General features: G+C 54.5%; 2 protein-coding genes across 7 annotated transcripts; both read left to right on the top strand.

The window, feature by feature from the left end:
* The first annotated feature begins 9,093 nt into the window (after positions 1–9,093).
* Ccdc9 (coiled-coil domain containing 9) lies at positions 9,094–23,272 on the top strand. 6 transcript variants are annotated; one of them, XM_026410441.2, is made up of 15 exons: positions 9,094–9,176; positions 10,853–10,918; positions 11,077–11,181; positions 12,675–12,776; positions 12,958–13,206; positions 14,988–15,071; positions 15,147–15,320; positions 17,221–17,402; positions 19,739–19,785; positions 19,898–20,033; positions 20,370–20,463; positions 20,532–20,925; positions 21,258–21,350; positions 22,339–22,388; positions 22,955–23,272. In XM_026410441.2, the coding sequence occupies exons 2-15, from the start codon at positions 10,916–10,918 to the stop codon at positions 22,970–22,972; spliced, it is 1,731 nt and encodes a 576-aa protein (XP_026266226.2). In that variant the 5' UTR covers positions 9,094–9,176; positions 10,853–10,915; the 3' UTR covers positions 22,973–23,272. The 6 variants fall into 6 exon arrangements, with proteins under 6 accessions (XP_026266226.2, XP_026266227.2, XP_026266223.2 ...); XM_026410442.2 differs by lacking the exon at positions 22,955–23,272 and having other exon boundaries at positions 20,532–20,865; positions 22,339–22,442; XM_026410438.2 differs by lacking the exon at positions 22,955–23,272 and having other exon boundaries at positions 22,339–22,442.
* A 413-nt stretch (positions 23,273–23,685) lies between these two features.
* Positions 23,686–24,447, top strand: Inafm1 (InaF motif containing 1). The gene has a single exon (XM_026410468.2). It carries the CDS (start codon positions 23,695–23,697, stop codon positions 24,112–24,114), a length of 420 nt encoding a protein of 139 aa, XP_026266253.1. The 5' UTR covers positions 23,686–23,694; the 3' UTR covers positions 24,115–24,447.
* The last annotated feature ends 1,652 nt before the right edge of the window (positions 24,448–26,099 follow it).

Below are 26,099 nucleotides of genomic sequence, written 5' to 3'. Positions count from 1 at the left end.
ACCAAGTGTCCCCTGCCCAGAAGGAGACCGGCGCATCTGACCCGGTGAAGACAGACCGGTTGTGACCCCCACCCCCGAGAGGATTCAGGCACCGTAGCTTTTGAAAACAGGATCTGAGGATTCATCTCAGAGAACGCAAGGGTCCTGGCCCCACAAAAACAGGGTGCCCTGTCCTCACAATGAAGACCCCAGCTCCTTTGTACTCATTGAAAGAAGGATATAAGCGCCCTTCTCCCAGGGGATGTTGGTGTCCTAGTCCCAGGAGATAAGACTGAGGGCTCCCTCCAAAATGGAACTCAGGCATATCTGACCCCAGAACTGAGCCTCCTATTCCCACAGGAGATAGGGACCCCAGCCTCTGGACTCCAGGTCCCAAGATGCCACAGAGATCCTGGGCATCCTGGTCCTCGCGATATCAATGCTGGGAGATACACTGTCCGAAAAGGTCACGGGACCCTCTGGGGTCCAGTTCATCCAGATGACCATCTATGCTGCCCTAAGGTGTCCACCCAGCTCCTTCCCTCCCTTCTGAGATTTTTACCCCAGGGTCCAGCTTGTTGATCTTTCAGGACCAGGACATCTGACCTCATAGCCACTTTCTCTACTTGCTTCAACTATGCTAGGGTCCCAGGTCTCAGTGTCAAAGACCTTGGAGCCCAAGCCCTGAATCTCTACTCCCCCAGACACCTGGCAACGTGACCCATTCCTGGACAGTGGTAGTGTGGGGGGCTGTCCCCCGTGCCTGGAAGATCCAGCCTTCCAGCACCATTAGTTGGCCGCTAAGGATCTGGCGCTGGGAGGCCCCAGCCTCCAGGGACTCCGATGTGCATCCCTAAGTCACTTCAGGGAGGCCCACATTTCTCAGTCCTCACCCCAGGGAGACCCAAGACAGCAGAGCCTGCAGTTTCAGACCTCAGCTCCGGACTGTGGTGAGCCCAGGTGCGGCCTGCCCCTACCCTGGTACCTGGTGGGGGCGGAGCCGAGGATTACTCAGCCTCCAGAATGAGGCAATGACATCATCCTGGGGGGGGTTGACTAATGGCCGCGTTGGGGGGGGGCGGGGAAGTTTACCCGGTAACAGCGGCTGTCGCTCAGCCCCGCCCCCAGGAAGGGCTGGAAGGGGGAGGTATTGCACACACACACAATATACACAAACACACACATACACACACCCAATTCAGCATCCCTCCCTTAGCACCCCACGCTGTACCCAGCTTCCCCTGGCAAGGGCAGAGGTGGGGGGGTGTTTGTGTGACTGTGACCCTGTTTGTGGCTGGAGAGTTCTCTGTAGGTCTGTGGTCAGTATGCTGAGTGTCAGGAAGTTGGTATATTAGAGTGGTGGCTGTGTCAGTGTACTGTTGTCTGTCACTTGGTTGTGTATGATGATGTGTGACATTTGTTACAGTGCTATATGTGTATTAAACTGCTGTGATGATGCAATTGTGTGTCAGTGTGCTGTGGCGTGATGTTCTGGTTGTCATATGAGCCTGATGGTGTAACAAGTGTGTTGTTCTGTGCAGTGTGCTGGTATATGTCACTATGATAACGTTGTGTGGTGGTGTGAAGATTTGTGAAGATGTTGTCACCGTACTGTTGTGTTAATGTGGTTGTGTCTGTGTCTTCTGTGTGTTGGTGTGCTTGTGTTTGTGTCACTCTGGTTGTGTCTGCAATGCTGTATATCAGTGGGATTGTGTGTGTATATGTCCTCGTGACAGTGTGTGTGCTTCCAAAGCTAGGTGTACATAGGATTGTGTGTGTGCCAATGGAATTGTGCTGTGTTGTGTGAGATGGGACTGTGTGTGTGACATTCTGATTGTATCTGAAATGTGTGTCTGTGGGATTTTGTGTCACCGAATATATGTGCATCTCTACACAGCTATGTCTCAATGTCATTGTGTGAACATGTACATGTTGTGTGTGTGTGTAACATTGCATCTCACTATAATTGTGTCCTTGTTGTGATTGTGTGTCTCTATAGTAGTGTGTTTATCAGAGCTGGTTGGGTGTGAGATCATAAGGGTGTCACTGTGCTTGTGTATCAGTGATAGTGTGTGTCAGAGTGATATCGTGTATTGGAAGGACAGTGAATTACGTCATTGAGATTGCATGTGCCTAGGCAAGGCTGTGTCACTGTGATTGTGGGTCTGGGTAGGGCTGTGTGTGCTGGGACTGTGTCTGTGTCACTGGGACGTTGTGTTGGTGTGACGCTGTGTGTGTGGTGTGATGCATGTTGCTGGGGCTGTCTGTGTGTGTCACAGTGTGTATCACTGTGATTGAGTGTGTGCGGACGGACGACCCTGCGTGTGTCCCTGGGACCGTGTGTGTGCGCGCCACTGTGATTGTGTGTCAGCGTGCTTCGCTGGGTGTCGGGGGAAGGTGCGCGAGTCTCCAGGCCTCCTGCCCGAGAACAGCGGCGCTGCTCTCTGATTGGCTGCGGCCTCGCCAGTGAGGAGCGCCCGAGCGCTGCGGTAACTTGGTGACTTGGTGACTGGCCCGCGCCGCGGGCTGGGGGCTGGGCGGGGCTCCGCCCTGCCCCGCCCGCGACCCCGGTCCCGAGCCCCGGCCGGCCCCTCCCCTCCGCGGTCTCCCCGCCTCAGCCTCTGCACCTCGGGCCCCTACTTGGACTCCATCTTCCCGCACCTCCGAGTCTCTCCCTGCTGCCCGCAGCTCCGCCACTGGCTCGGCCTCGTCTGTTTTCTCCACGTCTCTCTGTGCGGGTCTCTTTGTCTCCCACCCCCCATCGTCGGTCTCTGTCCCCTCCACCTCGGTCTCCTCCCGTCCCTGTCTCCAACTCTTCCTCTCCACCTGACTGTCCTGGGCTGGCTCTTCTCGAAGGTCTCTGCCTCCGCCTCCTCCTCCTAGTGCCCCTTCCTCGCTCTCTCCCTCGTGTCTTTCTCCCCCTCTCTCCCTCCTTCCATCCTCTCTCTCACTGGACATCCCCTAGGCCCAGAATTCACTTTTCATTCTATGGAGACAGCCAGGGGGTCATTTGTTTCTTCGTCCCTCCCGGCAGGGCCAGGCTTCTGGCAGCAAGTCTCATGCAGGGCAGACTTCTGAAGGGACTTCCCGCCCTGGTTCAGCACTGGAGCTTTATCTCTGGGCCCAGGCGGAGGCAGGGCGGCCCCGTGGCTTCCGGAGGCGCCCGGGCGGGATGAGCTCACTGCGAGTTGGCTAGGATTTCATCAGCTTCCTCTGCTGGAGCTGCCCCCGCTCCTCTCCCGGCTCCGGCCGCGCGGGCGAAATCCGCTGGGCGCCTGCTGCCCCCGAGCGGCGAAAGGTGGAAGCGCAGGCGCCTCTCAAAAAGCGCTCCTGGGCTCCGGAGGATTCGGCCAAGTTACGGAATCCGCACGTGGGGACCCCGCACCTGGGGACCGTGTAATCTTCCCGAAGGGGCGGCCTTTGCGTGTGTGTGATGTTGAGGAGCGAACCCGGGCTCGAGCGTGCTCAGCACTGTGATCTGCCACTGAACTCCGCCCCCAGTGCAGAAATAGACTGTTTTAAATCCCATTTGAAATTGGGAATTTGGGGTCAGCGAAGCCGGCCTCCTAAGGTCACCCAGCTGGCCGACCAAGCCTCCTGGGCTGGAGTGGGGAAGAAAGGGTGCTTGTGCTCTCCAAGAGTCTGCCGTCATTTGTTTCTTTCTTTTCTTTTTTCTTTTGATCCTGGGGGTTGAACCCAGGGCACTTTACCACTGGTTACACCCCCAGCCCTTTTTTAATTTTGAGACAAGGTGTGCGCCATGGCGCCCCGCAGGGCATTTGTTCTCATTCCTTCAGTTTTTACCACCTCCCTGTGCCACCTGTCGTCCTGGGACTGACACTCTGGGGAAGACACAATGAGATGAACATAAGTATCAAAACGAAGAGAGTCTTCAAGTAGAAAGAGGAGCAGGGAAGGGCACGGGGAGTGTTGGGGCCTGGGTTGGGGATATTTGAATAAAGTCCTAAAGGAGGTGAGAACAGAATGCCCTGTGCAGTGTGAATAACAGGCGCAAAGGCCCTGGGGCCAGAGTGGTGTGTTCAGGAGTGAAGAGCTGCATTGAGGGGGGGGGGGACGCGAGCGGGGATGGGGTGGGAAGTCCGGTCAGAGCTGGCCTCTGAGTGCAGGAACCTAGGGGAGACTTCTGAGCCCAGGGACTCGAGCTGACTGCATTCCAACAGGCGCCCTCTGGCGGCCACGTGGGGAACAGCCTGAGGATGGGGAACAGGAGCCCGGGAGGAAGGCTGTCAAAACTCACGCTAGAAGTGGGGACTGGGAACCGACGCCTGGGATTAGATTTGGGACTTATTTCGGAGGCGGAGGGAAAAAGAGGAGTTTCCAGAACTCCACCTTTCCGTCCCAGCATCTAGCAAGATGTTTGAGAGACTCGTGATGGTCACACACCTACTGTGTGCCAGGGTCTTGGCCAATTAAATGACTTACATACATGATTTCATTAAGTCCAAATTGGTCGTAAGGACTTAATGAAATCATGTATGTAAATCAGGAGGGAAAGGTGGAACACGCGCAGTAGGAGTCTGGATTTCTTTAGAAATATTTGCAGCCCCAGGCTTTGAAGCCAAGGCCTTGTGCATGCTGGGTGAGTGCTCTACCACTGAGCTACATCCCCAGCCTTTATACTTTTCTTTTGAGAAACGTCTTGAACTTATGTTCTCCTGCCTCAGCCTCTTGAGTTGAGATTACAGGCATACATCACCATGCCTGACATAGATTTATTTTAAAAGTAGAGTCTACATGATTCGCTCAGCAGCTATTTGTGGATTAGATGGAGGATAGATAATAGCAATACTTGCAGATACATTTAGTGTGTGGCTGGCGCTGTTCTCAGCACATTATCTCATTTAATCCTCACATTACGCTTTTATTAGTGCTGTTTTGAACATGGGGAAACCGAGACACAGAAAGGGTAAGTACCTTGTCCAGTCACTGTGCTACTAACAATATTTTATTACAGAAGCAGTGCAGTGGGCTCTGGAAGTAGGAAAGATCCATTTGGGTTCAATTCCCACATGGCTGGTGGCCTTGGGCAGCTAATTCACTTAGTATCTCTCGCTGGTGATTTCCTGTCCTTTTATTGTTATTATTTTTTGTACTGTAGATGAATCTCAGGAGGGCTCAACCACTGAGGCACAACCCCAGCCATTTTTATTTTCTATTATTTATTTATTTAAGTTGTTTAGGGCCTGGCTAAATTGATGAGGCTGACTTGGAACTTGTGATCCTCCTGCGTCAGCCTCCCGAGCAGCTTGGATTAAAGGTGTGTGCCACCTCGCCCAGCCAGGCTCCTGCTCTGTTAAATGGGGATTAGAGGGACTGGGGGTGTGGCTCAGTGATAGGGCACACAGGAGCAAGTGTGAGTACCTGGATTCCATCGCTAGCACATCAAAATAAGTTAAATACAGTTAAAAAAAATGGGGATTTTAGGATGACTTGATGAGATAATGCCTGAAAGAAGAGTGAGCCCAGGGTGTGGAAGCTACTCACTAAATTATAGCAAAGATTTTCTTTAAGGGATTAAGATACAGCAGTGATCCCGCCCTGCAGGCCCTCCGTGTCCCTTCAGGTGAGCCCTAAAGTGTTCTGTGTGCTCTCTCCTTCCTTTCTTGTCCCAAGGCCAGGCAGGCATCACAAATTTCCTCCAACTGAGATGTCCCGATATTCACCTGGCTTTCGCTAGCTCTGTGCCCAAATGTCACCTCCTCAGAGAAGCCTTCTTGGACCCTCTGTCCCCTCACCCTGCCTTATCTTGTCCCTCAGCGCTCCTATTACATGTTTGTTTAGATATTACCTTGTCTGTCTCCTGGAGAAGTGAGTTCGACGGCCACAGGGACGTGTGCCCATCACAGGCCGGCAACAGGGGAATGGGCGCACCGCCCTCTGGTGGCCAGTGGGAAAAACGTCTCCGCCCGCTTGCAAGACCTTCATGTGCCTGTTTACAACTGGAAACTAAAGCTAGAGTTTAACTCCGTTCTGTGTGTAAACACAAAGCATTTTATTATGATGATTATTATTTGCAGTACTGGGAGTTGGACCCAGGCCCTTGTGTCTCCTGGGGATGGGACTCTGGGTAAGTGCTCTTTAACTGATCTATATGCCCAGCCTTATTTATTGGTACTGGGGACTGACGCCAGGTGCCCTTTACCACTGAGCTATATCCAAAGACCTGTTTGTTTTTATTTTGAGACAGGGTCTTGCTAAGTTGGTGAGGGTCTAAACTTCTGAGGCTGGCCTCGAACTTGTGATCCAGTCATCTCAGCCTTTGGAGTTGCTGGGATTACAGGTGTGCACCACCATGCCTGGTTCAAGGAGTCTTTTTATAAGGATTGGGGTCCATCCTCATAGCCTCATTCTAACTTAATCACCTTTGTAAAGACTCTGTTTCCAAATAAAGTCACATTTTGAGGCTTTGGGGTTGGACATCAATATAGGAACCTCGGAATGTGACCTCATTTGGAGGCAGGGTCTTGGCAGATGTAATGGAGGCACGGATCTCAAGATGAGATCATGCTGGATTAGGACTGCCCGGAATCAATGTCTGGTGCTTTCATAAAAACAGAAACACAGAGAAGATGACCAGCGAAGGCAGGCAGAGGTAAGGGGCTATATCCCCAAGCCAAGGAATACCAAGAATTGCCAAAAGCCAGAGAGAGGCATGCAAGACTCTCCTTCAGTGCCTCCAGAAGGGACCACCCTGGGGACATCTGAATTTCAGACATCTAGCCTCCCAAACTGGAGAGAATAAGTTTAAATCACCAGGCTGTGGTCATTTGTTACAGAAGGTAGTAGTAGAAGTTAGTAGAACCCCTCAGTTGCCTCAATGACACAAGAAGAGAACCTCAGTGAGCTTGATTTTCTATCTGTAAAATGGGATTACAGCCATGTGGCATTGACCCAGTCTATTTTCTGTTTTTTATTTTACTCATTTTTTGGGGGGTCGTTCTGGAGATTTAACTGAGAGGCACTTCACCATTGAGCTACATCTTCAGACCTGTTTCTAATCTTTTTTTTTGGGGGGGGGCGGATTGAGTAGGGTACTAGGCCACTGCACCACATCCCCAGCCCTGTTTTCTATTTTCTTTAGAGACAGGGTCTCACTGAGTTGCTTAGCACCTTCTAGTTGCTGAGGCTGGCTTTGAACTCAGTATCCTCCTGTCTCAGCCTCCCAAGCTGCTGGGATTACAGGCGTGTGCCACCATACCTGACCTGTTTTTAATTTTGAGACAGGTCTTGCTGAATTGCTTAGGGCCTTGCTAAATTACTGTGGCTGACCTGGAACTTGCCATTCTCCTGCCTCAGCCTCCTGAGTCACTGGATTATAGGTGTGTACCACCATTCTTTGTCCTTTATATACTTTTGGTCTTCTCCAGATAACTTATAATGCAATGCAAATGCTAAGGAAGTAGTTGCTAATCTGTATTGCCTAGGAAGTAATGAAGAAGTCTGCATGTTCAGTACAAACATAATTTTAGAAAAATGTTTACTATCTGTGGTTGGTTGTATCCACAGATGTGGAACCTGCAGATACAAAGAGCTGATTGTATTTACATTTTTTGGGGGGGGATACTGGGGATTGAATTCAGGGACACTCGAGACAGGGTCTCACTGAGTTGCTTAGTGCTTTGCGTTTTTCTTCTTTTTTTTCCCCCTTTTGCTGAGGCTGACTTTGAACTGGAGATCCTACTTTCTCAGCCTCTGAGCTGCTGGGATTACAGGCGTGTGCCACGACACTTGGCTCTTGTATTTACTTTTTATTTCATAAAAAGGGAAGGAACTAATGATAAAGATACACTCATTCATTCATCATTTTCTTTCTTATTTTTTTGTGATGCTGGGATGGAACCCAGGACCTCTCAGGTGCCAGGGAAGTGCTTTGCTGCTGAACCACACCCCCAGCTAGTTTCCAGATTTTTCGAATGAGTGGTTTCACAGAAGAAATATGAGAAGTTGACATTTGACTAAAGAGCTGAAGCAAGTGATGTAGTGAGCCTGGCAGGTAATTGGGCAATTATAAGAGGATTAAAGTGCATGTGTACAGAAGGTTTCCGAAGCTTGTTAACAGTAGCCATATAAAGGGCAAGAGATTACCATATATCCACTTTCCGTGATTCAAATCACAAAATAAAATGACTGGCACCTCAGGGAATCTGGTCTGCATACCTGTAACTGTCATCAACTCCTGCGAAGGCATACCACAGCATTTACCACCATTCGTCTTAAGCTGCTTATTATGTCTAAATTTTGGCTTATGCAAGTAATCCCTTAAGTCTAGTCAATTCCAGATGGGGCTTCTTTGACTGTCTTCCTGTCTTTGGAATGCACCAACCTCACCCAACACAGAGAGCGACTTCGCGCATGCTATGTCCTCTGCCTGGGCAGCCAGCCTCTTTCTCCCTCAGACCTGTCCTCCTGACTTCTTCTAAGACACAGATCCTTGCTGTGACCCATGAGGGCCTTGTTCCTCATCTGGACTTCCCGTCCACATTTCCCCCAGCAGAGTCTAGCACTCATTGCTGATTTAGAGAATGAATGAGCGATTATAATGGATACACTTCTGTGTGTGTTTGTGGTATGTGTGTGTGTGTGTGTGTGTATACACTAGGGATTGAACCCAGGGGCGCTTTATGCCCAGACCTCTTTATTTTGAGACAGGGTCTCCTTAAACTGCTGAAGCTGGCCTTGAACTTGTAATGCCTCAGTCTCCCGCTTCGCTGGGATGACAGACACGGGCCACCACGCAGGGACACCGGTTACACTGACTCCAGGGTTTCTTCCGCGGGGGTGGGGTGGGCCAAAGCCGGTTAGCCTTCCGGGAGTCCTAGCCTAGTGTCAGGCACCTGCTTATTGCAATCCGGAACCAGAGGGCGCGGGAGGAAACATCGTGAGCAGGAGAGGCCGGAGATCGAGGCTGGCATCTCCTTCTCTCTAACGAGCTAATCCAGGCAGAAGGAACTAGGTTCCTAGACACCGCTGGGACCACAGCCACTGGCTCCCACCTCCACCCGCGGGGGCGCGGCCTCTTTAAGGCTCCCGGAAACGGGCTGATAGCACCGGAAGTGACCCTCTTTATTTCCCCTCTTCACGTGGTGGGAGCGGGAAGTGACGAGCGCGGCCCGGGAGCTGCGGACGCGGAGGCCGACCGAGCCGGAGTCGCGGACGCCGCGGGGTCTCCGGGACAGGTGACCGGGGGAGGGGGCCGGGAGCGCGCCCGGAGAGGGCGGGGCCTGGAGCCCCACGTGAGGGGAGTCGGAGCACGCGCGGGCGGGGTAGCGAGCACTCGGCGGGGGCGGGGTCAGAGTACTCTGCGGGGGGCGGGGACAGGACGCCCACATGGGGAGTCCGAGGGGCGCTGGCGGGGCGGGACGTTAGTGTGTGGGCAGGGCCGGGGCGGGCCGGGCTGCGGGCGGACCTGCAGCTAGGGTGGGCAGCTGGCGGCGAACCCGAAGAGTTGTGCCGGGCTGGGGGCGGAGCCAAGTGTTGCCCGGAGAGCTGAGGGGCGGGACCGGGGTGCGGGTCGAAAGTCCTGTGGGCGGGGCCAGGAAGTTTTCCCTCATTTGGAGTGGGTCCGGAACGTTGACCGGGAAGTCAGGGGCGGACCCGGAGGCTGACGCCAGGTCCAGGGCGGGGTTCTAAGGTGGAGGGTGCCCGGGGGGCGGGGCCGGAGGGCGGGCGGAGAATGCTTGGGGTAGGAACCAGAAAGTTTTGCCTGAGCCAGGGGCGCGGCCAGAGCATTGGCGGGGGAAGCCCTGAGCGGAGCTCGAACCTTGGTTGGGGAAGCCGGGGGCGTGGCCAAGCCTGACGCGCGCTTCAGGGGCGGGGCCAGAAGGTTGACCGGGCAGGACGGAGGCGGGGCCATAGCGTTGGCTGGGGAAACTGGGGGCCGTGCCGGGAAAATAACGCGAGAGGCGGGGGCGGGTTCAGGCTGTTGCCAGAGGAGGTAGGGGGCGGGGCCGAGGAGTCGGCTGGGAAGTCGGAAGCCGGGCCAGATTAAGGGCGCGAGAATGTGGGCCGGGCCAGAAGTCTAGCGGGAAAGGCGGGGCCGGAAAGTTTTGTCCTGCCCCGGGGCTGGGCCAGAGGGCTGTCGGGGGCGGGGCCGTGGCGTTCGCAGCCTGGTGGAGGCCGGAACTTTTCCCTGGGAAGCCGCGGGTGGGCGTGGGAAGCTCTGTCCTGGCTGGAGCGAGCATGCACCGGAGAGGTGAAGCCCAATCCGGAAGCCTCCCCAGTGGGCACAGGAACCCGTTATCAGAATAGTTTCTGGTTAGATAATGAGTCGACCATCTTACGTTTTTTCAGGATGCTGGGAGCGGGCCTAGGGCTTTCTTTGGGAGGTATGGGATTATGTTCTTTGAAGAGTTGGAACCGCTTACGATTAGGGCATGTTTTTGAAACTTACCTGCGAAGCTAGAATGTGCACTGGGATGTGAGTGGCACCAGAATGAACACAGGGAAGTGGCCCTAGAACTTTCTTGAGCAGGTTGGAGAAGGGATGTAGCTAAAACTCAGACTTTTGAGTTTTGTCTGGGCTAAAACTCCCACTATAGGTTGTGGAGGCTGGGCTAGAATCTTCAGTTTGGAAGGAAGCTAGAGGGCTAAGCCAGAACTTCCCAAGGAGGGTCTGATTAAAAAGTTTTCATGAAAAATCGGTAGGTCTAAAACCGAAGGGATGTGGTCTTTATTTTTTCCAAGTAAGGGGTGCAGCTAAGACTTGAGCAAAATGGAAATGAAGTCCTTACTTCTCTTGGGGTATGGGTATTATTTTGTGTGCATGTCTGTGTGAGGAGCCCCCTATATGGGAGAGAACAAAGTAGATTGGGAGTGCCTTTCATCTTAGTCATGCTGTTTCCTCTGTGCTCAGGAACCCCTAGTGCTGCTTCCAGATTCTGTGGTGGTTGCTGGGATCCTAGCCACAGCTGGTGAAATGGTGAGACCAGAAGTGGGTACTCCGGAATCTGAGCTTTGGGGAAGGGGCTTGGGAGAATGGGATCCAGGGGTCAGACCTGCAGACCCCAGACTGAATTTTCAGGCCCTGGGGTACCTAGAGGGTTTTCTTTCCCTCCATCAACTGCCTTCCTGTTTCAGGCAGCCACCCTGGATCTGAAATCAAAGGAGGAGAAGGATGCTGAGCTGGACAAGAGGATTGAGGCTCTTCGGAGGAAGAATGAGGCCCTCATCCGGCGCTACCAGGTGCCCTAGCCCTGCCCTGGGAGACCCCATCCCCTCTCCTCCCCGCAGTGAGTTTTTCTCACCTCTCCCTTCTTTGAAACCTTTTCATGGCTTCCCATCACTCTCAGGATGAAAGCCAAAGGCCTTAGTTAGGCATTCCTTCCTTCATTTCTGTCATTCATTCATTCATTTGCAAATACTCACCCAGGTCTTTACAGCTCCAACCCTTTTGTTGAGTGGTGCTGGGGCTGACACCAAGACAGCTTCAGGTCTGTCCTTTCAGGGCTCACAGTTCAGTCAGGGAGAAAGCCCTGTCCCCAGTTGGTGATGATACAGGCTGGGCAAGGTGATGAGGGAATTCAGAGGTTTGTAGGACTCTAGGGAGGGCTCCTGATTCAGCCTGGGAGACATTTAGGGAGGGTTTCCTGGAAGAGGGGGCTGCAGAGGCCTGAAGGGTTATTAGACATTAGCCAGTTGAAAAGGAGAAGGGCTTGTGTTTCAGGCAGAGGGAACAGTTTGGGCAAATATTTGGACTTGAGAGAGCTTGGAGCTTAAAGCTGCATGGTCCGTTAGGGAGTATTGATCTAGAGAGGTCAACAGGAGCCAGGTCATGTAAGGCCCTAAATGCCACCAAGCTGAGAGTTTTAACTTTTCTCCTGAGGGCACTGGGGGACCATAGAGAGCTTTGAGCAGGAGTGGGACTCTGGCTTTTTAGAGAAGCTTCTCTGGCTGCTGTGAGTTAGTGGAGGGGCAGAGGTGAGAGAAGCCAGAGATTGAGAAGGAAGGTGGGGCAGGAGCTCTAGTGGGAGAGGAGGTGCCTGGCCCAGAACTGTGGTTGAGGGACTTTGTGACTGAGGACAGTAGAAGGCTGGGGGAGAAAGGGAGGATCCAGAACAAGGCCCAAGAGTAGGCAGTGAGGTTTTCCTGGATGTGGGACCTGGGAGGAGCAGTGGACCTCATTTATTCATTCTTCATGTGTCCATTTGTTAAAAAAATACTAAGTTTTGGCATGTGTCAGGCAGTGTTCTAGACTTGGGATATGCATCCTGTTCCCTGGTGAACAGGGGATGAGAAGAGGAAAAATGGTGGCGAACTGATTTCTGCAGGGGTTCCGGGGCTGCCTTTCTGAGAGGAGGCATTTGAAAAATTTGGGAAAGCTGGCAAGGGGGCCAGCTGGTGCAAAGGCTGTGAGGCAGATCTTGACCTCGTATGTTCTAGAAACAGAATGGTAGGGCAAAAGGGGATGGAGAGAGACAAGGCCAAGCATGGGAGGGGATACTGGGGCCCACAGACTGAGGAAGCCTCTGTTCCTTGCTCAGAGGTGGGCATCGTGAGAGGTCCTAGAGGGGAACACGACGGGGTCTGAGAGATGATGTTGAAAGGGACCAGCTTTCTTGTTTAGAGCTTTGGAGGGAGGGCTGGGACTAAGATGCAGAGGAATTCAAGAGGCTATGGGAGTCCAGCAGGTGGACAGGGCCCCTGACATTTCTTCTGCCCTGCATGTTTGTGCCCAGGAGATTGAGGAGGACCGTAAAAAAGCTGAACTCGAGGGTGTAGCAGTGACAGCCCCTCGGAAGGGCCGCTCAGTGGAGAAGGAGAATGTGGCGGTTGAGGTGGTGAGCTTGTCACCAGTGTGGAGGACTCCTGAGGATGGCGGGGAGAGGGTTGGGGCCTGGGATGAGAAACTCCCCAGTTGCTCCAGACCCATGGGTGGCTTGTACCTATTGTCCCCTCTGGGCCTGGTGTGTCCCAGTCTCCCTGTCCAGTGACTGTACTTTCCCCTCCTCCCTCTTCCAGGAGAAGAGCTTGGGTCCCTCACGGAGGTCTCCTGGGACCCCTCGGCCCCCAGGGGTCAGCAGGGGCGGGCGGCCCCCTCCCCAGCAGGGAGGCCGGGCAGGCTTAGGCCGGACATCCCGCAACTGGGAGGACAGTCCTGGGGAGCCGCCTCGAGGAGGAGCTGGGGGCCGGGGCCGAAGGGGCCGGGGCCGGGGGTCTCCTCATCTCCCAGGAGCCGGAGACACCTCTACCTCAGACCGCAAATCCAAGGTAGGAACCAGGCAGGTGGGACGCTTTTGCCGTCCTCAATCTGTTTTCTTTGTCGTCTTGTTTCTTTCCATTCCTTCTCTCAGGGCTGTTTCCCCTTCTCCATGCTCCACCCTCAGCCCCTGCACCTGTGCGCTCTGCAGGGCGGTCGTCCGCCTCTCCCTGCCTCCCCTCGCCCTCACGCTGCTTGTTTCTCCCCAACTCTTTTTCTTCTTTCTGATGCTGTCTGGGGGCTGCTCTTGTCTGGTGGCTGATGTGCCCAGGCTGTTCCGGGTTTTCTGTGTCTGTTCCAGTGGTGGGATGCGAGCGGGGGGGTGTGATCTTCCTGGCACGCAGGTGGGCTGGTGGGACGTGTCTAGCTTAATGGCTCACAGCTTGCCTGGATGTGGTACAACCTGGTTCTGTTAGTTACTTGTCCTTGGCTGCTCCCTTCCTTCTGTGAACTTGATTCTCTCTCACGTAGGAATCATGTTTAGATTTAAAGGTTACTATAAGTTGCTGGGTGCACTGGTACATACCTGTAATCCCAGTGGCTTGGAGGCTGAGGTCAGAGGATCACGTGTTCAGAGTCAGCCTGAGCAACCTATCGAGCTGTCCTAAGCACTTTTTTCATATCCTGTTAGTACTTACACACTTAGCCACATGTCGCTACAAAGACCGGGAAATGAAAAGGTCATCTCCAGCTGTTTTGTTCTTACCTAAAATTTTGGTACTGTGGAAGAACAGAATGGGCTGGGAGGTTACTAGTTACTATTATCATGACCATCATTATTACTGTGGCAGTTAGGGTGTGGGGATCCCCAGCACTCTTGACACCAAACTGCTAGTTTCAGTGATTTGCTGGAAAGACTCACAAGGCTCAGAGTATAATTGGACTCAGGCTCAGATTTATTGCTGTTTTTTTTTTTTTGGGGGGGGTACTGGGGATTGAACTCAGGGACCCTCAACTACACCACTGAGCACATCCCCAGCCCTATTTATTTATTTATTTATTTATTTATTTTTTTAAAGAGAGAGTGAGAGAGGGGAGAGAGAGAGAGAGAGAGAAATTTTTTTAATATTTATTTCTTAGTTCTCGGCGGACACAACATCTTTGTTGGTATGTGGTGCTGGGGATCAAACCCGGGCCGCACGCATGCCAGACGAGCGCGCTACCGCCTGAGCCACATTCCCAGCCCCTGTATTTTATTTAGAGACAGAGTCTTACCTGCGTGCCACTCACCAAGTGCCTTGCTTTTTGCTGAGGCTGAGTGGCACGCAGGCAAGACTCTGTCTTTGAACTCGCGATCCTCCTGCTTCCGTCTTCAAAGCCACTGCGGTTACAGGCGTGCACCTCTGCACCTGGCTATTGCTGCTTTGACACAAAGCAAAAGCCAGGGGAGGAGGTGCATGGGTGAGGTCTGGAGGCAGCCATGTTCCCTATGGAGTTAGGGTACATTGAATTGTGACGACGTCTGTCTACCAAGGATGCTCAGGAGACACTCAGTGCCCTGGCCTCTTGGAGGCTGGGGCTCCCTGCACACTGTATCTTCCAGAATCCCAGACTCACAGGAGATGGGGCAGGGACTGCAGCATCTCCCATACTGTTGGCAGAGTCCAGACCCATCGAGCCACCCTCACTGGTTACAGTTGACTGGGAACACACCTAGAATGATTCCCAGATGCCAGCCAGGTGCTATGCCACCTGCCTGTGCCAGGAGAGCGGGCCAGGTGCTGTGCCACACTTTTCTGTACAGCTATAGCAGTTCTTCCTGATGCTGGGTGTCTTGACCCTGTATCCCCAGGAGTGGGAGGAGCGGCGGAGACAGAACATTGAGAAGATGAACGAGGAGATGGAGAAGATTGCCGAGTATGAGCGCAACCAGCGGGTGAGTACCACAGGTTCCCAAGCGAGCACGGCTGCCTGATTCCTGGGAGCCAGCCAACCCTGCCTCTGCCTGTAGGAAGGGGTGCTGGAGCCCAACCCAGTGCGGAACTTCCTGGATGACCCCCGGCGACGCAGCGGGCCCCTGGAGGAGCCAGAGCGGGACCGCCGGGAGGGTAGCCGTCGACATGGGCGCAACTGGGGGGGCCCTGACTTTGAGAAGGTGCGCTGTGGCTTGGAGCACGAGCGGCAGGTGAGTGCTGGTAGCTGGGTCCTTGCACTGCTCTCTGGGCTGAGTACAGATGTGCACCAGGCATGTTGGGGACCAGGATAGGTCAAGACTCTCTTTTTGGGCTGGGATCATTGTTTACGTTTTTAAGGATTTGTGTCATGCTTTCTTTTTTTTCCTTTTTCTTTTTTTTTTGTACTGGGCATTGAACCCAGGGACACTCAACCACTGAGCCACACATCCCCAGCCCTTTTCTATATTTTATTTAGAGACAGGGTCTTGCTGAGTTGCTTAGGGCATCGCTAAATTGCTGAGGCTGTCCTGGAACTTGAGATCCTCCTGCCTCAGCCTCCTGAGGGGCTGGGATTATAGGCGTGCTCCACTGTGCCGGTTCTCAAGGCAAGCACTCTACCAACTGAGCTATATCCCCACCTACCCCCAGCTTTCTTTTTTTGTTTGTTTATTATTACTTTTTAAAAATATTTTTTTTTTAAATTTTTAATATTTATTTTTTAGTTCTCGGCGGACACAACATCTTTTGTTGGTATGTGGTGCTGAGGATCGAACCCGGGCCGCACGCATGCCAGGCGAGCGCTCTACCGCTTGAGCCACATCCCCAGCCCTTAAAAATATTTTTATTAGTTGTTGATGGATCTTTATTTTATTTACTTATTTATTTATATGTGGTGCTGAGAACTGAACTCAGTGCCTCACACATGCTAGGCAAGCGCTCTCCCACTGAGCCCCAGCCCCAGCCCTTTTATTTCTTATTTTGAAACAGGATCTTACTAAGTTGCTGAGGGCCTTGCTAATTTGTTGAGGCTGGTCTTGAACTTGTGCCTCTGCTGCCTCAGCCTCCCCAGCTGTTGGGATTACAGGCCTGCACCACTGCACCCAGCATGTTTTTCTTGTTAGGGCCAGTTTCCCCTTATTCTTTTTTTTTTTTTTTTTTTTTGCGGGGGGTGGTGGTGGTTACCAAGGATTGAACTCAGGGGCACTCGAGCAGTGAGCCCCATCTCCAGCCCTATTTGTATTTTATTTAGAGACAGGGTCTCACTGAGTTGCTTAGTGCCTCACTTTTGCTGAAGCTGGCTTTGAACTCACCATCCTCCTGCCTCAGCCTTCTGAGCGGCTGGATCCCCTTATTCTTGATGATGTGGCATTTATAAGGCTCTATCGACACATCATGCTAGGTGAAGGGTGAAGGGTGGGGATGTGACCAGAGAGGGGGGAATCAATTCCTCGTATTTACACCTTGACAGTATTGGTGGCTTTGCCAGTCCCACATGGCTCAGCTTATAGTTAGGTTATAGGGTTCATGTGTGTTTTGGGGTTTTCTCTGATTCCGACATCAGTGTTGTTTACTGGGCACCTACTGGATAGAAGCACTGCTCTATTTCATTTGTCTTCAAGGTGCTGGGGATGAATCTGGGGCCTCACACCAGCTAGGCAGGTGCTGTATGACTGAGCCCCTCTCCTAGCCCCAGGCACCACTTTAGATGCTGAGATGAGTTTTAATGCAAACATAGGCCCTGATAACTTGACAGCCATGGGAACCAGCCAGATGGAAATTTGGTTAGAGGCCAGGCGGCAACAAATGTTGCCACCAGAGGAGCCCAGCAAGGTGATGGGCAAATTAGCAAGGCCCTCAGCAACTTAGTAAGATCCTGTTTCAAAATAAGAAATAAAAGGGCTGGGGCTGGGGCTCAGTGGGAGAGCGCTTGCCTAGCATGTGTGAGGCACTGAGTTCAGTTCTCAGCACCACATAGAAATAAATAAGTAAAGAAGAGATGGGAGAGCCTCTTTGAGTTTACCTGAGCTGTTGTACTGCTGCTTTGTCACCTTGAACCAGTGACCCCACCTCTGAGTTCAGTGGGGAGGGAAAGGGAGAGGAATAGACCCTGACTGCCTGTGGCTGGGGCAGGGCCGCCGGGCTGGCCCAGGCTGTGCTGGCGACATGACGCTGTCCATGACGGGCCGGGAGCGGTCAGAGTACCTGCGCTGGAAACAGGAGAGGGAGAAGATTGACCAGGAGCGACTACAGCGACACCGCAAGCCCACGGGCCAGTGGCGGCGGGAGTGGGATGCTGAGAAGACCGATGGCATGTGAGTCTGCGCCCTGTTTGCCTGCCCTGGGCTGTTGCCCCTCCTTGCCCTGACCTCTGCCTCCGATGCTTCTCTGTTTCCTCACCTGGGCTGTTAGTGATGCATGCTGTAGTTTGTCAGGTCTCCTTGGCACACTAGAGCCTTCACGGGCCACCCTGCTCAACTGGTCCAGGCTGGATGTGAGCCTGTGGGTGCCCTGGGGCTCAGCTCCAGATCAGGTGCAGCTCAGGTGTGCCGAGACAAAATCCTTTTTTTTTCTTTAAGTGAGAGCCAGCATTAAAGGTGTGGTTTGTACAAACCTGTAATTTCCATTATTCTGGAAGCTCAGGCAGGAGGAGCCTGAGTTGGAGGCCAGCCTGGGCCACCTAGTAAGACCCTGTCTCAAAAAAAGGGCTGGGAACGTAGGTTAGTGGTAGAGTTCTTGTCTAGGACACACGAGCCGTGGGTTCCATCCTCAAAACCCCCCCCCAAAAAAAAAAAAAAAAAAGAGAAGATATAGATCTATGGAAACTTCTGGTGTAGTCCAGTAGAGCAAAGCACAGAGCATGGGATAAAACGGGAGGTTGCTTATCTTTAAAGAATACCACTCCTCACCTCTTCAAGAACTTTCTGCTTGGCTCTGGAAGTTGGTCCACATGACAGTGACATAGTGATGCTCTGGCTTTAAGTTTGAACACACTCCGTATGTGTTCATTCTGGGGTGTGGGCAGAGGGCAGCAGCGGCCTGGGGAGATAGATGTCCTAGTGTTGGCAGACAGACAGGTGATAGAGACCCTTCCTCATTGTTAGCCGGCAGGGAAGCAAGCTCTGCCCCTCCAGTGGGTGTTGCGCCATGGCTTTGTGGCTTAGGGTGTGGATGTAAATTTTATTTTTGAGGTGCTGTGGCCTGGAGCATGTTAGGCAAGCACCTTAAACTGAGCTACCTCCTGACCCTAGGGATGTAAATTCTAAGGTCACCTGGGCATGAAAGACCTTTCTGGTCGCCCCTCTGTCCTCTCATCTTGCAGCTTCCCTCTGTCCCACTGACCTGTCCCCAAGCAGCACACATCCTTGCATCAGGCCTGACTCTGTCCTCCTCTGGGCTCAGAAAACATCCACCTTAAAGCGTCATTGTCATTGTAATGAGGACCAACTTCCATAGCCAGGCAGAATGTTCTGGAAAAGCCCACGAATGGCAGTCTGATGCTCTGTCCTTTGCTGCATTGGAAGTTTTCATTCACCTATAATGTTGTTTTGTTGGCTTTGGTTAAAGAAAAAGAGGACTTTGTTTGCTTAGTGGTTAGGAACATTATTATTATTAATTTTATTGGATCATGAGTCAAGCTTTTGCAAGTGTGAGCATTATTTAGGTATTTTAGCTTATCCTTCTAAGGGATAGGTAACTGGGCTTTTAGGGAGACATTCTCAGGTTTAAGAAAGGAAAAATAATTATTTTTGTGTGTGTCCCCAAAGCAGTCTACAACAGGTGTAATGAACACACTTGCAGTGATTTTATCAGATGCTTATCAAGGCCCCCCTGTGTGACATGGAAGGTTCTAGGTGACAGGGATCTAGCAATGAATGAAATGTTTCGGGGCTGGAGATGTGGCTCAGCGGTAGCGCGCTCGCCTGGCATGCGTGTGGCCCGGGTTCGATCCTCAGCACCACATACCAACAAAGATGTTGTGTCCGCCGAGAACTGAAAAATAAATATTAAAAAAAAATTCTCTCTCTTCTCTCTCACTCTCTCTTTAAAAAAAAAAAAAAAGAAAAGAAATGTTTCTGCCACTAGACTTGGAGTCCTGTGGGCAAGATGGGAGGGGGGTAAATCTGATTTCGGGTCATAAAGAATAATGAAGCAGAGGAAGGAGTATATGAACGGGAGTTTTTATTTTAGTTTTAGATAACACGTAATAATACATTCCTGTAGGTGGGGTTCAGGAAAATCTCTGTCTCTAGAGCTAAGGCCTGAAGGAGGTCCAGAGAGTGAGCAACAGGTATAAAGGCCTGAGGCAGGAGCCAGGAGTGCTTGGAGAACCTGCTTCGTTGGCCAGGTGAGAAAGAGAGAGTGTGACAGGAAGTGAGGTTCAGACAGGTAGCTGGCGATCATTATTTTGTGGGGGTCTGTTGAGACCCATTGGTATTTTTATCTGGGGGGCCAAATTCTCAATTTTTTTCTTTTTGTGGTTATCAGTAGGATGTCAGATTGTCTCATGCATCATCTGATCCTGTCCTCTTCCTAGTGACCCTTTCTGGTTGCCCCTCTGTCCTCTCATCTGGTTTCTGACCCTGGCCTCCAGCACTCCCCCTGCTTCCTCATTCCTGCACCCTCTGCTCATCCCTGCTCTCTTTCCCAGGTTCAAGGATGGCCCAACCCCTGCCCATGAACTGTCCCACCGCTATGGTGAGTGGTGTTCTTGGACCAGCCAAGACAGTGGCTGGACTGGGGGTTGGGTGGGAGGTAGTTTGCGCTGTCCCGCCTCCCCTGCCTTCTTCAGGTTCTGTTTCTGTTGCAGATGAACAGACCTGGGCCCGGCCTCCCAAACCCCCCACTTTTGGGGAGTTCCTGTCACAGCGTAAAGCTGAGGTCAGCAGCCGCAGAAGGAGAAAGAGCAGCCGACCCCAGGCCAAGGCAGTGCCCCGAGCCTACAGGTGGGGACACCTCTTCCCACAGCATGTACAATCTCTGGGGGGGTCCTTTTTTCCTTGGACTTGGGTGGGGCTGTGTGTCTTGGCCTCATCTATCTCTAAGGTGCTTGGTTTGGCGTCTGGGGTCTGGATCTTGGCTTCACCATTCATCTGTCCTCTCCTTTGCATCCATCTCTGCTGCCACCTGGTTCCCCTTCATTTCTCCTGTTCCCTGATGGTTGGGGACCCACATCCACCATTCCCTCTCAGTGCTCCCTGGACAGCTCTGCTCTGGGGAGGAGTGGGCAGTTGGAAGTCCCTTCCTCTTGTCCACTTGAGGCCTCACCCCTTTCCTTCTAGTGACCATGATGACCGCTGGGAGACAAAAGAGGAGGCAGTGTCCCCAGCCCCTGAGGCCCCACAGCCCCCGTCCCAGGAGGAGACACCTGTGCAGGTAAGGTAGGGCAGGGGGTGTGGGGCTCGGGGCCACGTCCTTTCCCTGACCTGCTGTGTTCCCTGCAGCCTCCGGAGCCACCTGCTCCTGCCCACCGGCCTCCTGAGGATGAGGGGGAGGATGAGGAAGATGAAGAATGGGAGGATGTGAGTGAGGATGTGACTGAGGAGGAGGAGGAGGAGGAGGAAATTGAGGACGAGGGCACTGAGGAGCAGGAGGAAGAGCCAGCCCATGAGCACCAACCCCAAGAGGCCGAGCCCTCCGGTGGTGCCCCCGGCGAGCAGGCCAAGCAGGCGGAGGAGGCAGCACCTTCCAGGGCTGAGGATCCACTTCCCCAGGCGCCTGCCACGCCTTCCACCCCCTTCTCACCACCTGGTGGCCACCAGCCTGTGTCAGATTGGGGTGAGGAGATGGAGCAGAATTCTCCCCGGACCACCCACCCGGCTGGTGCCCTCTCTCCGGGTGAGGCCTGGCCTTTTGGGAATGCATGAAGCCAGCTGCCTGTGTGTGCGCACAGGGGTGTGATGGGCCTGGGGACCCCATGCCCACGGTGCTGGCTGCTGGGGAGGGCAGTCCGTGTCCCCTCTGTGCTGTCATGCCCCTGTCTCTAGAGTACCCACTCCCAGACTTCCCCAGGTCCTCCAGAGCCCCTCCTCAATAAAGAACTCACATCCTCAAATGACATTCCCCTAAGTGTGTCCTTAAGGCCCCTCTAACTCCCCTTGGGCCTCTTCTCTCCGGGTGGGGAGATGTTTGGAGGGAGAGGGGGCTTGACTGGGCCTCCCCTTCTCCAGGAGGTGACCAGCCGGCCTCTGCCTCCCTGGAGAGTGGGCACAGTCTCCCCGGAGCCCAGAAAGCTGAAGAGGAGGGGTCTGAGGCAACACCAGGTGGGGGTGTGCATGCAGTGGGGGAGGTGGCGTGGCCTGCCTTCCCCTCTGGGTGGCCAGGGAAGGGCTTGTGGTGGAGCTGTGTGGCAGCAGTGGGGCCTGGGTGTGAAGTTAGAATGCCACACGGCTGGGGTTGAGGAGGGCTTTAGGGCCACAGGAATGGTCCAGCAGGGGAGACAGCAGCAGGGGATTAGGATTCACAAGAATTTAGGAGTTAGAGGTCAACTCCAGACTTAAGGAAAGCAGTGGAAAAGTAATGAGGTGGATTTACTCTCTAGGGGAGGACCTAAAGGACAGGATTCAGAATTTAACCTTGGCCCTAAATGTTGAAATAAGAGTTGGGGGTGGGAGGTGTAGCTCAGTGGTTCTGGGCTCATTTTACTTGCAGGAAATAAAAACAACAGTGGGACAGAGTATAGGATTTATCTGTGAGTGGGATTATAGGGTTTGGGGGTACAACCCTGTGGTGGAAATTACAATAGGGCCCAATTCGATTTTGGCTCCTGCAGAGTGGGAGCAAGAGGCTGAACCCTTTCTCTCCATCATTTAGTGGGAGCCATTTTGAACCAGTGATAGTGTCCCTCTCCCCAGTGGAGTTGGATTAAGATTTGGGCCAGAGCCAAGGAGGGACCGGTTAGAATGCTGGATGGTGGGGATGTAAAGGAATGGAGGGCTGGTCTCCTGGGGCTTGCTTGATGGAGGTTGCTTAGGGTTGGGGATGGGGCTGAGCTGAGCTATCTTTGGTCACATGTTGTCTGGATCACCCTGATCTCATGCCAGCATTTCCCTCTTGTAGACAGGGTATATGCTGCCTCATGGGTCCACTGAAGATTAAGACTTCCTTGGCCCCTAAACCGCTTAGTGTCCGCCCGGCTGCAGCCAGGCTGGATTGGGATGAGGGGCAGGGCCAGATGGGGGAGGGTGGCCCAGGAACTAGGGGAAGGCAGGGAGTCTCTTTCCCTCTGTTGACAGCCCCTTCTCTCCCCAGAGGTGGGCCCCGAGGGCCAGGAGACGGCGGAGATCACGGACTTCCAGAGGGTGCGTTTCTGCAAGGTGGTAGCGGCCGCTCCACCCCCAGGGGCCGCCCGCTGACCGCATCCGCTGTACCTGGCATCGGTCCTCTGCACTAACCTCCCACCGCCTCGCTCCTCTGCTTCTGCCACACTCCCGCCAGGAGAGGGTTAAATGCAAAGGGGGAGGAGCCAGGGTCACTGTAGAGGGCGGGGCCAGGCCAGTAGTGTAAATTTGGTGAGGATTCTGTCCAGGCCCTACCCGTGGGGGACACCGTGGGAAGGCCGAGACGCCTCCGAGTTAGCGCCCCCTGGAGGCCGTGCGGGCTAGGTGCCAGCCTCCTGGTCGAATTTCCCGTCTCCAGGAGCCTACATCTGGGGCTCGGCAAGTCGCCGGTGACTCCTCCGCAGGACTTCAATCTCTAGGGCACCGGCCCGTCTCTATTAAACGCAGTGCTTCCGCTGACCTTTGAACTGCATTTGTGGTCGGGACAGGCTGGGTTGCTCTGCTTGGCGGGCTTTTCTCTGGCGGAAGAGGCGGGATAAAGGGGTCTTCCTTCTCCCCCCTGATTCGTCTTCCCTCCCCTCCCGCAGGCCTCCCTGAATTCCTGAAGACGCTGCTGGGAGGGGACTGAAGCTTCCCCGCCTTGATGGGGAGGGGGCGGCAGGAGGGGTTCTATCTGGATCTCCGGGCTGGGTTCTCTCCTCGGAGCCCCTTGGGACCCCACGGCTGTAGGGCGAGAAGGGAACTGAGGGTGGTGGCGGAGTTGCTGGGGGAGGGAGCGACCGGGTGAGGGTGAGGTTAGCCTCAGAACACCTGAAAGGGCAGTAGGTGGCCGCTGTCTAGGGGCAGGTGGGGGTGCCAGGCAGGGCCCCGCGTCTGGAGGAGTTCGGGTGTGTGCGGGGTGAGCATGTGGGGGCGGAGTGCGGGGGCGTGGTCTGGGTGGGGGGCGGAGCGCGGGGGCGTGGTCGGGGTGCAGTTCTGGAGTCGGGTTGGAGGGCCCCGCCCACTCGTAGGCAGGGGACCCCGAGTCGTAGCCGGGACAGTCTGAAGGAGGGCAGAGGCGAGGGTGGGCCCGGACGAGAGCACGAGGCGAGGCTTGACCCTGACAGGCGGGTGGAAGGCGCGCGGGAGTCCGGAGCCTGCGGGGACAGGTGACCGGGTTAGGACTCGGGAGCAGCGGAGGACTTGGGACGGGCTAGCGTGAGGGCGAAGGCGGTGGAGGCCCGCCTCGCGGGGGCGGGCGGTCGCTGACGCGGGGCGGTGCGCGGGGGCGGGGCCTGGCGGGGGCGGGGTCTCGCGGGCCGTGGCGTGGGGCGGGCGGGCCACGGCGATGCGGGGCACGAGCTGCGTGGGCGGCGGCGGCGAGAGCCCCGGCGGCGCCGGGCTGAGTGAGGGCCCGCGAGGCCGTTGGCTGCGCCTGGCCCCCGTCTGCGCCTACTTTCTCTGCGTCTCGCTGGCCGCGGTGCTGCTCGCCGTGTACTACGGGCTCATCTGGGTCCCCACGCGGCCCCCCGCGGCCCCCGCCGGCCCGCCGCCCAGTGCGCCGTCCCCGCCGTGTGCTGCCCGCTCGGGCGCGCCGCCTGTCCCGGTGCCTGCCGCCGCCTCAGTGTCCTGCCTCCCGGGTGCCCCGGGCGGGCCGCGACCCCAGCACGAACTGCCGCGGAGCCGCCGCCGCCGCCACAGCGACCACCGCCGCCGCCGGACGCTGGGAGAGACGCCCGAGGCCATGGGGGGACGAGGGCCCGGGTAGCCGCCCCTTCCACCCCGACTCGATCGTCGTCAGCCCTCGAGAGCCCCGTGCAGCTCGCCGAGGATGGATGCCGTCCCCCGAGGGTCCCGGGCTCTCGGTGACATCGTCTAGCGCCTTCGGAGCCGTCATCCTGAAGAATGGGGGGCAGCGGGTGCGGGCTCGGGCCTCGCCCCGTGCAGCTCTCCTGCCGCCAGGCCGGTCCTCCTCCACCCGGCAGGCCCCCTCCGACCTCCCCTCCTGGCCTCCCCCGTAGGATTCTGAGCACAGAGCCCACAGCCCACCCCGCTTCTTCCCGGATCCTCGTGCCCTGCTCCAATAAACTCTAGCCCTAGCTGCCTCGTGCTGTGTCTTTGGTGTTAGCGGAGATGCCTCCTCTTCCAAATCTGAGAAGTCTTTCTGGGGTTTGGCATTTGTCTCTTGCCATGGGTGGGTTTTGTGGGCTTTCTCCCTTCTCCAGGGGACTCTCTCTTTTCACTGCCTTTGTGTAAATTTTAGGTTAGGGTGGGGAGAAGAGGCTTATCACTACCAGGGCCACTGAAGGTCAGACAGCATGAAGGATTTTCTAGTTTTTAATGTGCTTGGGACAGAGAAAAAGTGCCTTTCTGAAGAAAGAAATTAAAAATAAGTAAACAAAGAGGGTCTTCCCCAACAGTATGGGAGACAAACTGGGTTCTGAGAATTGCTGTATTTTGATCACATGTTAGGAACAGAGACTAAATCACCCTGACGCAGAAGGCAGCTAGGAAGAAAGGGTGCTTGCCTTCTTCCAGGTGTGGAGGGTGGACAGGGGTGGCTGTGGGGACTTTCTGCTTCTCTGGAAACCTGCCACCGACTGTGAGTACAGCCTCTGGTCGGGATTGCTGCTGCTGAGCTGTGGCTGAGAAACTCGGACGAGCTTCTGGGGAAGGAGTCAGGGGTAGCTGAGACCTGGCCCTGGGCAGGGCCTGGGATCCTGCATGCAGGAAGTAGTTTTCCTGTCCGGCTTCCCCCTCAAACTGGAGACTCTCCCAGGAGAGTGAGGCTGAGCTTCTCTCCCACATGGACGGTTTGGTCCGGGGATGTGGAGGAGAGGAGTGTCAGTTACTCAGCGGGCCCCAGCATTCCCCAGAGGGCGACTTGGTCAGAAGTGGAATGCAGGAAGCCAGCGCTCTGCACTAGCCAGGGTAGATGGTGTCCAGGGGCACAGACTTGGGGCTGAGTTGCCCAGATTCAAATCCCAGGTCTTCCTCTTGTTGCCTATGTGACTTCAGGCAGGTTACTCAACCTCTCTGGTCCTGTAAAATGAAGAGGACAGCACTTACAGAGCTCCTGTGAGGACTCCATAAGCTAGTGACCTAAAGCCCTCAGAGCAAAGCCACATGTTCTCTCTCTCCACCACCTCTGTCCCTCGGGGCTTTAAAAACCACAGCTAGGGTCCCTCGGGATATCAAGTTAGTCCAAGGCCCTGGACCCAGCAAGTAGTGAGTTCAGGGGAGGCTCTGCTCCAGCTGGTCCCCTCTTTCTAGTTTCTAACTTTCTTGGCTCCAGTTGTCACCAGTCTCCTGCTCTGTCTGCATCTTTACCGTCTCCTCGCCCCCGTGCTGTCTGTCTGCACCGTCTGTCTCTCTGGTGTCTCTCCATGTTGTCTCTGTCACCGCTCTTCCCCCTCCTTTCCCGCCCCCTGCTCATTTCTCCCTTGGTCTCAGCCTCCACACCTCTGGCTCCTTCCCTTTCTTTGCTTCTCTTCCCTTCTCCCTCTTCTCAACTTCTCTTTCAGTCCCTCCCTTAATCTTTCATTTTACAAAACAACAACAGGTTTTTTTTTGTTTTTCAGCAGGTACAGTGTGCAAGGACTTACAAATACTGGAGCACAGCACAGAACAGAGCAGGCAAAACCTGCTGCTCTCAGAAGCCCACAATGCATATCATCAGTAACTCACGTGTGTTACGTCAGGTAGCCACAGCACAGAGGAAAAAATGAAACAGCAAATGTGGCAGAGGAGATA

The sequence above is a fragment of the Urocitellus parryii genome, chromosome 15 (assembly GCF_045843805.1).
Source record: "Urocitellus parryii isolate mUroPar1 chromosome 15, mUroPar1.hap1, whole genome shotgun sequence".
In the NCBI taxonomy this organism is placed as follows: domain Eukaryota; kingdom Metazoa; phylum Chordata; class Mammalia; order Rodentia; family Sciuridae; genus Urocitellus; species Urocitellus parryii.
Note: the sequence above shows the minus strand (reverse complement) of the source record. Positions and strands in the feature narration are given on the sequence as shown.